This window comes from Ictalurus furcatus, chromosome 29, assembly GCF_023375685.1.
Source record: "Ictalurus furcatus strain D&B chromosome 29, Billie_1.0, whole genome shotgun sequence".
In the NCBI taxonomy this organism is placed as follows: Eukaryota; Metazoa; Chordata; class Actinopteri; order Siluriformes; family Ictaluridae; genus Ictalurus; species Ictalurus furcatus.
Genome location: NC_071283.1, coordinates 14741353 through 14754909, shown reverse-complemented (window position 1 = coordinate 14754909; position 13557 = coordinate 14741353). Strand labels below are relative to the sequence as shown.

The window sequence follows — 13557 nt, the reverse complement described above, 5'->3', positions numbered from 1 at the left end:
TGGAAACAATGTGCAACAAAAAAATTGGTCAGTTGACGTCAGTTGTTGGCCTTCACTCGTCAGGGTGGAGAGACAATGTCATGGACTGGGCTAAGCTCTACAGTTTCATTGTTGTTGGTTGAGCTTGCTCAATCAGCCTTATCCATGAAGACTGTCAAAAACCTTAAGATCTGGCTTCAGTGCGTACCATGGGTCAGGAAGGGGTTGCTAGAAACCACCTTATTTCTTGCCTTGGGATTTGCATGAGGTTATGTGAGGTTAAAATTTAAAATCTCTTTTTAATTGAGCCAATTTCAACATCTGATTAAAGGTTGTTTTTTTAACATTTTGACAATCTGATCTGAAGCAGTTTTCAATCTTTTTTGAAGTCTTTCGATGTTCAATACAGGGGAAAAAAACAAAACAGGATCTTGCTGGTTGGTATTGATTTATTCTCTTGAGCACACCAGAATTCCATACCCTTCTCTTACATCCCATTGCAATTCACACCTGAGCATAGATTTATCACGTTAAAGAAGTTTGAAAACTGAAATATTTTTTCTGATATTACATTTTGGTGAAAGTTTGATTTACTGTATAAAAGGTATATCACCTGCAGGGGAGTCAGTATTCTTCAGCCATGATGAGTACAATCAGAGCTGACCAGCCTGTGAAAGGGTGGCTACCCTGTCCCCGACCTGTGCCGTCACTGTACTGTTCCCAGATATATCCAGTCTCATGGTACTGTTTGTAAATGTTATTGATGACGTTAGTCCTGAGCTCTTGATAGAGATCAGAAGCCTTCTCCTGGTATGGTCCGTCTATACTGCTGTAATGGCGCAGCGCCCTTAGTGCCAGGTAGTTGATGTTGATCCATATAGCACCACGCCAGTAAGGGGGATCATGCTCTGTATTGCGCTTCATATGAATTGGATCTGAACGGGAAAGTGAGCGCAAGCCATAGGGTGTCCACAAGCGAGCAGGATCTCGAATGTCTTTCAAAATGTGCTCGAGTTTTTGGGAGTCAGGTGTCAGGACGTGAAGCAAGAATGGAAACAGACTAACGTAGCCAAGCGCATTGACGTACTGAAGCTTTGGGGCTTTGCGTACTGACCGCACCAGGCGTTTTACTGGTAACTGGTGCCTCATCTGTCCAGGTGGCACAACAACCTTTTCTTGCTGCAGTGATACAGCCTGAGTGTGGTTACCATAGTCACAGAAGGCATGAAGCTGCTCAGACCAGTGCAACTCACTCAGGAGGCTGTTGTTGCTGAGGGTCAGGTAGGTGCGCTCGTATTCCTGATGGGGTTCTCCGAGGAGTCGCGCCATGCTCGTCACGGTCCGTGATGCAAGCACCATCCAACAGTACAAATCCACATGTCTTTCATCCTCAGAAGGGTGTGATGCACGGGGGTAGTCGTCCAGCCCGGAAGTCAAGGTCTTAGGGTTGAGGAAGAGGTTGGTGTCCTTGTCCCTGCCACGCCAACGGTAGGAGTTGGGCAAGGGTCCAGCTTGAGTGGTGTTATACCACTCGAACCAAGTCTGCAGTCGGGGGTACAACCTTCGGAGGAAAGGTAGAGAATTCCGAAATTGTGGTGCACCTGGATGCGCCTCAAGGTGCTCCAAAAACTCCTCCAGGACGAGAAAGAATGTAGGAGGGTTTGCATTTTCAGTGTGCTGCACTACAAACTCTGAAGGGACCTTGCTGAGCGCCTCATCACCCAGGATCTGTTCACGTGGGATCCAGCCCTCCACGTTGATCAAGTCCAACCAATGAGCAAGAGCCTCCCGCGTCACCTGGGGGTCCCACTTACGGATGAGGAGCTGGTGGAAGCCTTCGTCCCACAGGAAACCCCTTGGGAAGAAGGAGCGGGAGGGCACAGCAGTGAACAAGGCACCCTCTGGGTAAAATATGGGGTGCTCGCTATATGGTGACCGCACCACTGACTGTCCAAAAAAGTAGCCCATACCACCAAGCATGTTGCTTAAAGCAGCCTTGCCAAACCTCACCTGGGCTGGAGTAAACCCTTTATTCTCAAGTCCGAACGTCTTCTCAAACTTCTCATTGTAAGACAACTTCAGTCTCGTAAGCTCCTCAGTCAGCACCGAGCCCTTCAACTGGTTGGGTCGGTCATGGAAACTTCCAGACTCAAACAAAACCTCAATCTGGAAGGGAACCTGGACAGTAACCTGGTGCACCACAAAGTCACTCTGGATGCAGTTATCTTTTTGCGCTTGCGGAGGAGGTCTGTAGGTATCCACAGCAATGTAAAGCCTCTTCTCGGCACTGGATGGACTAAAAACAAATCTGCGACTCAGGCTGTTCTTCACGATGTCTGTTAATTGGTCCAGACCAGGGCTCAGCGTCTGCAAGTAATTATAGCTGTGGAGAAGAGACATACCATGGTTTGTTGAGAATAATATGATGACTTAATGATGATACCCTGCTACCCACTGGCTTCTGGTGTCTGTTCTGTTTGACATCGCAGTCATATAATTGATACAGTATGTCTGAATCAAAGGTCTCCAAAATTAGACCTTTTTTTTTTCCAGTTGTTTTGGCAAAGTTATTGAACGACAAACATTATTCTGAAAACACTGTGAAATACTGTAAACCAAGTAGGCATTCTGTCTGAATATTATAAGCATTTCTCATGGCTTTCACACAGAATTCAAGAGTATGCAAAGTGCTCTTTTACATTTAGAATTTTGAGTGAGTTACTGCTTTTTACATGTAAAAACATAGTTTTGTAAGCACATGATCAATAAACATTCGTTAATGAATAAATTCTAAACACCTGATGAGTTGCTGTTATTTATTAATGATGTAGTAAAAAAAAAGATAGCAATTACTATAATTTTCATTGTACTTGGAATGTTTTAGTAATATTCTCAACTAGGCAGAAAAAAAGTGTTATATAATTTAAAAAAGATTGCCATAATTACACAAACCTCTGGGTTAGACTTTGTTGTGTTTTGTTACTAACAATGTCCAACAGGTGGCAGCTTAATACAAGATCTTAAATATGTTCTCCTTTGTGAAACTGAGCAAAAAAAACCCCCAAATATACTGAGTCCTACCTACATTATTTAGATTACAGGTGCACTTTTACTATGAGTCGCTGCTGGTGAGATTGAGATTTAGGCGCCCGTACTGCTGACAGACCTGCTTTTGGTTTCAGCACAGGTAGATTCAGGCAGATTTGTTTTTTGCTCGTTTTCACAAATAATAACAAAATTCTGATCCTATTTTAAGCTGCCACCTGTTGGATATTGTTAGTAACAAAATACAATTAAGTGTAACCCAGATTCATTCACGAATACATGCTGCTTTTGTTTCAGCACAGCCATTTCCTGCAGGAACCTTCAGTTCTGCAGTTTACCATGTTTTTAATTACGAACACTTTATCCAGATGTGATTTATCATTTGAAATACCTGGCGTATTTATTGGTAGCCTCCTCTCTGTTGGTAGGTTTGCTGAAAGTGATTTTGAAGTCTCCTAGTTCCTCTGAAGTGCCTGTAACATGGCTCAGGCGTGTCCTATTCTCTATGTGAGCTTGCAGGGAACCCTGGGTATCTGTAGCCACGTAGAACATCAGTGAGATGACCGGCGCATGAGGGGAAGTGCTCTGGGACAAGCGAAGAAGATGGTGTGAGGACAAGAGAGGATGAGAAAGGGCCAAATGAAGGGACAACATTGGGCAAATGTTGTCAAATGGAAAAAGTGTATGAACTGCCATCGTTGGACCACAATGGGCCACGGTTGGGTCAACGCCGACAGGGTTGTTAAGAAACGTTCGCCATTTCCAAAGTTCGGCCAATGTCGTCAGGGTTTGAATAAAAACTGAGCCCTTGCCAAAGAGTGACAGATGTTGGCCAACTTTGGGTCAGTATGGTCAGAGTTGTTATTCGAAGAGCTTGTCCAACACTGTCAGGGTTATCATGAAATGTGCGACCTTGCCAATGATGGACCAACTTTGGGCCAGTGTTGTTAGGGTTGCTATGAAAATTGTGCCGTTGCCAACCTTGGCCTAATGTTGTCAGGGCTGTTATGAACAGCGCTCCTTTGTTAATGTTGGTCCAACAATTAACCAATATTGGGTCACAATTGTGCTTCTCATTAATGAAATGCTCATTATTCAACTGCTCTCGGTCCTTTTTCTTGTTCCTTTCCAAAGGTCTTACGACATTTGCTTTACAAACCATATCAAAGATGACACTTTACAGTTTTCCCTGCACTTCAATTTGCATCAAAAGTATTAGCATTACTGACTAGAACATGCTGGTATAAACCAGCAGCTGTCCTTTTGACGTTTATCATCACATTTTGCCGACTAAATATAAATGTATCCACCATCTTTACATACGTGCTGCCTGCCTGTGATTCTCCAGGTCCAGTCCCCACCGTGTTCCCCTCCCAGGCGTTTCACGAAGGTCGTCGTCAGGGTGAAATCGGTGTCCCGGATCTGCTGCATGCCAAAATTAACTGCGTCGTGCATCAGCCAGCCAAAGGAACTCAATCCATCCCCCTGCTCACACGTGTGCCTCAGCTTCACGTCATTGTCCAAGATTTGACTCATCCACATCAAGCCTACGGAGCCACATATACAGACTGCCATAAGCATGACGGGGGAACTCGGTGCAAGTCAGGAAATAAGATCATAATCATTTACACATAAATATAGTAAAAGTTGCTTCATTTATTTAGTATTAACCATATAATAACTACATAGTTTGATTTTTCTATCTGAAAGACATTAAGATAGTGTGTGTACTTGCATAGAAATGACTAACTCGACCTCATCTGATCGTTTATTTGATGTAGCATATCGTGTTGTTGATTCTGTGATTATATTACGGTATGTCACTAACAGAACTTTCAAAAGTTAGTGTCTCAGAGACTCAAAGCTGTTTATGTCCTTCGACTCATAAATGAGAAAATTGTATGGAAATGCACGCAGATAGAAAGCTAAACTCTGCAGTTATTATGTGGTCAGTGCTAAAAAATAAAGATGGGTAGATGCACATACTGCATATTATACAACAGTCTTATAATGTCTGGATTTAACTTCAGAGATACATGATGTTATAATCCTGTAGAACTGTGTGTGTGTTTGCTGACTCGTATTTGTTTATAATAAGACACCACACACTGTTATATTGGAGTTTTCAGAACGTTCCTAACTAGGTGTGAAAAGGTCAGAATCTCATCACGACTGTAATTATGACCTGGACACACTGTAAATATGAAATTTGGCCTGGAAATGTCCGTTTTAATCTTCTTAAAGGAGAAAAATGCTAAAAAATGAAAGTTGGAGTTGTTAAATTGTGTGAGTCAATAAATGAGCTGTAAAATCAGTCGTACCTGTCACGACAGATCTCGGACTCCTTGTTTTCATGCCGAAATAAACCTGCGGCCGATACGAGCCCCAGAACCTCTCGGGAGACACGGCAGCTGTGGTGCTGTTTGCATCTAAGACCCGAGGTGAAGGATGAAGCGTCACTGCTCTCCTGGACAAGGCCGAGCGCATGTACAGGGCGTAGGAGAACCAGACGAGGCTGAAAATGCACAACCCGATGGAAATGTTGATGAAGATCTTACTAATGGTCATTCTTATCTTCTTTTTCTTCTGGGAAGGAACTGGTGGTTTCTCTTCCTTCTGAGAGCGAGTCTCTCCATTTACGATGATGTTCCTCTTCCTCTGCCTTCCAGTATTTGTGTTGGCCTGCCTGAAATTGAGGCACAATGCTCAGTTAAGACTAGAACTAATTCATATTGGCGGGTCTGATCGGTGGGAGAGCAGCAAAGGATTCTGAGTTTAAGTGAAATGCGAGTAAAATGGAATGGTTTTATTGATGAATTTGATCAGATTTGATGTTCAATCTAGAGACAAATAACCAAACATGAATGTGATTTTTTTTTTTTTTTTTTTTTTGTGCTACACTATATGGCCAAATGTATGTGGACACCTGAATGTCACATCTATATGAGCATGTTAGACATCCAATTTCAAAACCATGGGTATTAATAAGCCACCCCGTTTTGCAGCTACACCTGCCTCCACTCTCTTGGGAAGGCTTTCTGCAAGATTTTGAGTGTGTCTTTGGGAATTGGTGCCCATTCCTTCAAAAGAGTATTCGTGAGGTCAGGCACTTATGTTGGACCAGTTCATCCCACAGGTGTTCAGTGGGGTTTAGGCCAGGGCTCTGTTCAGGTCACAAGAATCTCAAGTCATGTCTTCATGGATCTACCTTAGTCATGCTGGAACAGGAAAGGACCTTCCCCAAACTGTTCCCACAATGTTGAAAGCAAACAATTGTCTGAAATGCCTTTGCATGCTGTAGCATTAACAATCCCCTTCACTGGAACTAAGGGGCCCAAACCCTGAAAAACAGTCCCGGACCATTATCCCTCCTCCACCAAACTTCACTGCTGGCACTATAGTGTGTGTATAATGTCTGACGAACGTGTGTGAAAATCCCATCAGCTGTTTGAGAAATACTCGCACCACTGTGGGGCGGCTGTGGTTCGGGTGGTAGAGCGGGTTGTCCACTAATCATAGGGTCGGCGGTTCGATTCCCGGCCCATGTGACTCCACATGTTGAAGTGTCCTTGGGAAAAACACTGAACCCCAAGTTGCTCCCGATGGCAAGTTAGAGCCTTGCAGCTCTGCTACCGTTGGTGTGTGAGTGTGTGTGTGTGTGAATGAGAACCAGCTATATAAGTGCAGACCATTTACCATTACTCCATCCTGTACCAACAATCATGCCATGCTCAAAGTCACAAAGATCATATTTTCCCCCATTTTGATGTGAACATTAACTGAAGTTCTTGGTCTGTACCTATATGCGTGACGCCACGTGCCAGATCAACCCCGTCAACAATCTCCAGTCCTCAGCATGCAACACGGCCTACAAACATTACATTTCTGTTTTATCCTTATCCAGTTCATCTTCTTTGCTGATTGCCTGATCAAAACCTTTGCCTTGTGTTTTGGATTATGTGCACGGACTGTTCTGAAGCTGTTCCTCCGGCATGTGCATCGGCCTCAGCCTCCATTTCCTGACGTGATTGGATAATTCTACATGTTTCCTGATAAACCATTTGCTGTCTTCTACATATTGAAATAACACCAAAATTAAGAATGTGTTCGACTAAACACCGACGATGTAAAACTCTCATTTAACACACTTAAGACCTTAAATTCATAAATGTAATTCATGCTAAATTAAGACCTGCGACCTGCATGGAAAAACGCGTTCCTTCTTGCTAAATGTTTACAAGTCGAGTTCTTATTGATACACGAGATCAGAAGGTAAATGAAGCGGTTGTGGTTTCAACAGCCAGAACAATGACTTTAATGTGTTTTAAGGTAATAGGATACAGCCCTTATTGTGGTTACTTCCTGAAAATACTGCCTGACCATGTGATCAGTTTGGGTGTGGTGAGAGATTGTCGTTAGTTGAAACAGAAGTTTCCCTTATGTCATATTTTGTGTACTTTTTCCACCGTAAATCAAGCTGAAACTGCGAACATATTCCACAGTATTGGAATTTGTTTTTAAAAACCTTCCTGTCCACATAAAAATACAAAAAAGAAAAGAAAATAAAAAAAATATCTTCAGGTTAAAATGTTATATTTTAGGTCATTTACGTTGTATATTGTGTTATCTGTGTCTTAAGTCTATTCAAACACATGAACTTTATAAAAGAATAATATTTTCGGATGATTACGATTATTTTATCATGTTATACAATCAAGGTGATTGGAATAAAGAGCACATACATCAGAACAGTATGAGACCGCATCTGTGTATTTATTTTTGACAAACTATTAAGTAAAGAAATGCACGGGGTTTTTTTTTAATGCTGGTCTTACCTCAGACTGCTGGAGTTCGCCATTGTCCCGGTACCGATGTTTCAATTTGTAGTTGAGGAAACTTGGTAACAACATAAAGAAAGCACAAACTGTCATGCGTATTATTCACCATGACAAGCCTGTATGACGAGTCTGACAAGAATGTGGTTTTTCTTGAAAGGACACGACGAATCAATAGGGAAATTCAAAACCTTCACTGCTTTCTAATATTTAAACGCTGACTTGACATGACAGAAGTACATGTAATTACAAAAACGTCATTTTTTTTTAGTCTTGAACGCAGAAATAAATTAAAACAAATCAATAAAAAAGGAACTTGCAGGTAGATATCGATTTATTCTTTTGAACACACCTGAATTCCAGAACAAAATGCTTGTGGGTTTTTTTGAAATGACATTACAATTCTTGTCATAGCATTTGTAAACACTCCCACATCCCATTGGAACTGACACCTGAGCATAAACATATTACATTAACCACATGTTAAAAGTGAATCTCTGATCGTCCATTTTGTAGAAAGTTCGATTTATAAAAAGACCTCAGTACGTCATTGTGAAAAATAAATCAGAGATTTTGTTCCCCTACGTACACTCTCTTTATTTTTATTTCTTTAAACAAGCAATTAAACATTTCCTCATTAGCAGAGAACATTTAATAGATGAATACAGCACCTGCAGGGGAGTCAGTATTCTTCAGCCATGATGAGTACAATCAGAGCTGACCAGCCTGTGAAAGGGTGGCTACCCTGTCCCCGACCTGTGCTGTCACTGTACTGTTCCCAGATATATCCAGTCTCATGGTACTGTTTGTAAATGTTATTGATGACGTTAGTCCTGAGCTCTTGATAGAGATCAGAAGCCTTCTCCTGGTATGGTCCGTCTATACTGCTGTAATGGTGCAGCGCCCTTAGTGCCAGGTAGTTGATGTTGATCCATATAGCACCACGCCAGTAAGGGGGATCGTGCTCTGTATTGCGCTTCATATAAATTGGATCTGAACGGGAAAGTGAGCGCAAGCCATAGGGTGTCCACAAGCGAGCAGGATCTCGAATGTCTTTCAAAATGTGCTCGAGTTTTTGGGAGTCAGGTGTCAGGACGTGAAGCAAGAATGGAAACAGACTAATGTAGCCAAGCGCATTGACGTACTGAAGCTTTGGGGCTTTGCGTACTGACCGCACCAGGCGTTTTACTGGTAACTGGTGCCTCATCTGTCCAGGTGGCACAACAACCTTTTCTTGCTGCAGTGATGCAGCCTGAGTGTGGTTACCGTAGTCACAGAAGGCATGAAGCTGCTCGGACCAGTGCAACTCACTCAGGAGGCTGTTGTTGCTGAGGGTCAGGTAGGTGCGCTCGTATTCCTGATGGGGTTCTCCGAGGAGTCGCGCCATGCTCGTCATGGTCCGTGATGCAAGCTCCATCCAACAGTACAAATCCACATGTCTTTCATCCTCAGAAGGGTGTGATGCACGGGGGTAGTCGTCCAGCCCGGAAGTCAAGGTCTTAGGGTTGAGGAAGAGGTTGGTGTCCTTGTCCCTGCCACGCCAACGGTAGGAGTTGGGCAAGGGTCCAGCTTGAGTGGTGTTATACCACTCGAACCAAGTCTGCAGTCGGGGGTACAACCTTCGGAGGAAAGGTAGAGAATTCCGAAATTGTGGTGCACCTGGATGCGCCTCAAGGTGCTCCAAAAACTCCTCCAGGACGAGAAAGAATGTAGGAGGGTTTGCATTTTCAATGTGCTGCACTACAAACTCTGAAGGGACCTTGCTGAGCGCCTCATCACCCAGGATCTGTTCACGTGGGATCCAGCCCTCCACGTTGATCAAGTCCAACCAATGAGCAAGAGCCTCCCGCGTCACCTGGGGGTCCCACTTACGGATGAGGAGCTGGTGGAAGCCTTCGTCCCACAGGAAACCCCTTGGGAAGAAGGAGCGGGAGGGCACAGCAGTGAACAAGGCACCCTCTGGGTAAAATATGGGGTGCTCGCTATATGGTGACCGCACCACTGACTGTCCAAAAAAGTAGCCCATACCACCAAGCATGTTGCTTAAAGCAGCCTTGCCAAACCTCACCTGGGCTGGAGTAAACCCTTTATTCTGAAGTCCGAACGTCTTCTCAAACTTCTCATTATAAGACATCTTCAGCCTCGTAAGCTCCTCGGTCAGCACCGAGCCCTTCAACTGGTTGGGTCGGTCATGGAAACTTCCAGACTCAAACAAAACCTCAATCTGGAAGGGAACCTGGACAGTAACCTGGTGCACCACAAAGTCACTCTGGATGCGGTTATCTTTTTGCACTTGCGGAGGAGGTCTGTAGGTATCCACAGCAATGTAAAGCCTCTTCTCGTCACTGGATGGACTAAAAACAAATCTGCGACTCAGGCTGTCCTTCACGATGTCTGTTAATTGGTCCAGACCAGGGCTCAGCGTCTGCAAGTAATTATAGCTGTGGAGAAGAGACGTACCATGGAAGCTTAATACAATATCTACATGATATACGTACATGTAAAAAATATATACATATTCTGAATCTTCCCCACATTTATTATACTTCTGGTTTAATATTTATTTAATTTCTGACTGCATTATACGGGTTGCAGCTGGTGTAATTTGGTTTCATGCGACTGACTGATTGACTGCGTTTGTTGTCTAATAATGGCGAGGCCTGTGACGTTTCTGTCCGTGTAAAATGGTAACAGAAAATAGAAATAGCACTTCTTTCTTACTTAGAATAAGAATGTGTGTAAATGTGCTTTATAATGCGAAATACCTGGCGTATTTATCGGGAGACGCCTCTCCATCGGTGGGTTTGCCAAAAGTGATTTTGAAGTCTCCTAGTTCGTCTGAAGTGCCTGTAACATGGCTCAGGCGTGTCCTATTCTCTATGTGAGCTTGCAGGGAACCCTGAGTATCTGCAGCCACGTAGAACATCAGCGAAACAACTGGAGCATGAGGGGAAGTGCTCTGGAGAAAGCCATGATGACGGTGTGAGTACACGAGAGTGTGGCAAAGTGGCCAAATACCAAACTGCATCAAGAAAAGCTTCAGGACGGCATGATTTAAGAGAATATGAAGTAGTGGAAAGACCAAATATAAACGTCTCCCCCAGCATTACTTACGTGTTTCTTGCCTATGATTCTCCACGCCCAGTCGCCACCATGTTCCCCTCCCATACGTTTCACGAAGGTCGTTGTGAGACTAAAATCTGTGTCTTGGATCTGCTGTATGCCAAAGTTGATGCCATCGTGAAATAGCCAGCCGTAGGATCGCAACCGGTCCCCCTGCTCACACGTGTGCCTCAGGTTAACGCCCACGGCAGAGAACTGACGCATCCACATCAAGCCTATAGAGCCGCACACACGGACTAAAGTAAGCTTGAAGGTAGAACAATGTCACGATGTTCAGATATGTCGACGTCTATGCATATATTAAAGGCTCCATCATTTTTTCGTATTAACCACAGGCTTGGGGTGTAAACCTCTAGTTAAAGATAATATCCTATCAATAAATGAGCTCAGTATAAATATCCTATCAATAAATAAAATCAGTCGTACCTGTAACGACAGATCTTGGACTTCTTGTTTTCATGCCGAAATAAACCTGCGGCCGATACGAGCCCCAGAACCTCTCGGGAGACACGGCAGCTGTGGTGCTGTTTGCATCTAAGACCCGAGGCGAAGGATGAAGCGTCACTGCTCTCTTGGCCAAAGCCGAGCGCATGTACAGGGCATAAAAAAACCAGACGAGGCTGAAAATGCACAACCCGATGGAAATGTTGATGAAGATTTTGCTAATATCTGTCTTTCCTTTTTTCTTTTCCTTCCGGACCGGAACCGGTGGCTTCTCCTCTTTCTGAGAGTGAGGCTCTCCATCTGCAGTCATGTTCCTCTTCCTCAGCGTCCCCATATTTGGACCGGACCTGGCTGAGATCGAGGCATAATGCTCATTTAAAGACTAGAAGAAAAGCAATAATGTGGAGACAAGAAGTGTAACCCCAGGAATAAATAACCAACCCGGAATGTGATTTTCAAGATGGATTAACATGCCTTTGTTGTACTTTTTGAACCTAAACTGCTTGATAATGTCATCAGAGTGTGCCCTGTTAGTCCTCTCTCTCTCTCCTTAAAACATTATTAACCATTAACCTTGAAGTTAACATTTAAATGAAGAATGAATGAATAAGAGACTTTGTTCAGTTTTTATGAGCTGAAATAAGAGTCCTTACTAGTGGAAAATCTAGCATGCTCCTCTCGGAAAACCCTTAATAATAATAATAATAATAAAACAACCCCACAACAGTGTTCCAAATAACAGCTCTTTAGGAAGCTAGAGCCATTAACCTTTCCTTCTTAAGACTTTTATTTAGACTTAACCGCTCAGCTGCACTTATTATAATCAATACTTCCATTAAATTAACAATATGATCATTATGTATTGTTTTTAAAAAATGAGATGTGAATGTAAGTCGCTCTGGGTAAGGGTATCTGCCAAGTGCCATTAATTTTATTTACCTTTTAAGGAAAAGGGGACGGGGCTCTAGATAGGAGTGGAGACACTTTTCCACCTCTTTATCACCTGTCATGTTAAACACAAGCAGAAGACTGAAATGAAGCAACAAGACAGATCGCAAATCAGTTTTTCGACAGTACTTCTGAAATGATGTGATCGTTACAGACTGCACCTTTTTAAGGCGAAAAAGTTTTTTTAGTAAACTACTGAATGACTTTAGGTGGAGTTTTGACCTCGGGATTATGAATGTTCATATGAAATGTTCATCATGGCTGATGAGTACAACGTCATACATTTTTGTGATGTATGGGATTCAAGCTGTGTAAGCTATATATTTTTGATACCTGTGTTTTTAGGTCTATATTCATATTATTTTAGATTTCTGAAACTATACGCATAGTATGGATATAATTATAATAGTAATTGATTATGGGTGTTGTTGTTAGTTCCGTTAGGTTGTTCTTCCTAACGGTACCCGGAAATACAGGATGAATTAACACATTTAAATCCTTCCGTAGCGCCTTAGCTTATTTTTTAGCTTTTTGTTTTATTATTTTTAAAGCCGTGTTGCACATTACAGGAGTATGACTGTTAAAATGCTAAATTGTCACGGTTTACAACGGAATTCTGTTACCTTAACGCAACGTAAATCTCGGCTTCAGCATCTCCACCTGCTTCAGGCAGCTCGGTCACTTCCGGGGATGACGGTGCGTGTCTTGGTCATCTCTTTCGTGATTGGTCGGTGGTTCTTCTTCGTCGCTCCTAAAACTCTCGCGATAGTTCAACACGCATGCTCGAGACATCATGCTCTATCCGTGTAGGGCGCTTGTCTGGAAATGTCTGTCATTTGGAAGCTATTCGCGTGTTTAAGCAAAAATGAAGCGAAATCTAGTTCGCTATTAACAGCTGCTAGAACCTTCGAGACATAACGCACACTCGGTGCGTTTTCGGTGGTGACGTAACCACCGATGTGACGTAACCAAAATGGCGCTGCCGGGTTATGGCTAGAACTGCTTGCTAACGATAACTTGTCCGCCATATTGGAAAGGGCTATATTGACTCGTAAGCTAGTGCAGGTGTATGGAAAAATGTGGCTGTGCCCTGATAAAATGAATGAATGAATAATCTCGATGGGATCTGGATCCACCACCACCACTGTAGTTACCAAAGATCAATGAATAGATTATTTGGCCA

General features: G+C 43.1%; 2 protein-coding genes across 3 annotated transcripts; both read right to left on the bottom strand.

The window, feature by feature from the left end:
* Window positions 1-8034, bottom strand: LOC128604430 (mannosyl-oligosaccharide glucosidase-like). Its single transcript, XM_053619555.1, has 5 exons — window positions 7860-8034; window positions 5346-5710; window positions 4348-4571; window positions 3416-3609; window positions 1-2362 (listed from the first exon to the last, which is right to left on the bottom strand). Exons 1-5 carry the CDS (start codon window positions 7880-7882, stop codon window positions 604-606), a joined length of 2565 nt encoding a protein of 854 aa, XP_053475530.1. The 5' UTR covers window positions 7883-8034; the 3' UTR covers window positions 1-603.
* Window positions 8035-8177: 143 nt separating this feature from the next.
* On the bottom strand, window positions 8178-13079 carry LOC128604453 (mannosyl-oligosaccharide glucosidase). 2 transcript variants are annotated; one of them, XM_053619586.1, is made up of 6 exons: window positions 12998-13071; window positions 12366-12429; window positions 11409-11777; window positions 10974-11197; window positions 10625-10818; window positions 8178-10300 (listed from the first exon to the last, which is right to left on the bottom strand). In XM_053619586.1, exons 3-6 carry the CDS (start codon window positions 11758-11760, stop codon window positions 8542-8544), a joined length of 2529 nt encoding a protein of 842 aa, XP_053475561.1. In that variant the 5' UTR covers window positions 11761-11777; window positions 12366-12429; window positions 12998-13071; the 3' UTR covers window positions 8178-8541. The 2 variants fall into 2 exon arrangements, with proteins under 2 accessions (XP_053475561.1, XP_053475562.1); XM_053619587.1 differs by lacking the exon at window positions 12366-12429 and having other exon boundaries at window positions 12998-13079.
* Window positions 13080-13557: the final 478 nt, after the last annotated feature.

What these genes read in the sequence shown, in the direction of transcription:
- LOC128604453 (XM_053619587.1), bottom strand. Translation starts at nt 11,760, where the DNA reads ATGGGGACGCTGAGGAAGAGGAACATGACTGCAGATGGAGAGCCTCAC. An exon ending in TCCAAGATCTGTCGTTACAG is followed by an intron (nt 11,198 to 11,408) that starts GTACGACTGATT and finishes GCGGCTCTATAG; the next exon opens with GCTTGATGTGGATGCGTCAG. An exon ending in GAATCATAGGCAAGAAACAC is followed by an intron (nt 10,819 to 10,973) that starts GTAAGTAATGCT and finishes GGCTTTCTCCAG; the next exon opens with AGCACTTCCCCTCATGCTCC.
- LOC128604430 (XM_053619555.1), bottom strand. Translation starts at nt 7,882, where the DNA reads ATGGCGAACTCCAGCAGTCTGAG. An exon ending in GCGAACTCCAGCAGTCTGAG is followed by an intron (nt 5,711 to 7,859) that starts GTAAGACCAGCA and finishes CCTCAATTTCAG; the next exon opens with GCAGGCCAACACAAATACTG. An exon ending in GCTACCAATAAATACGCCAG is followed by an intron (nt 2,363 to 3,415) that starts GTATTTCAAATG and finishes TCTTCTCCACAG; the next exon opens with CTATAATTACTTGCAGACGC.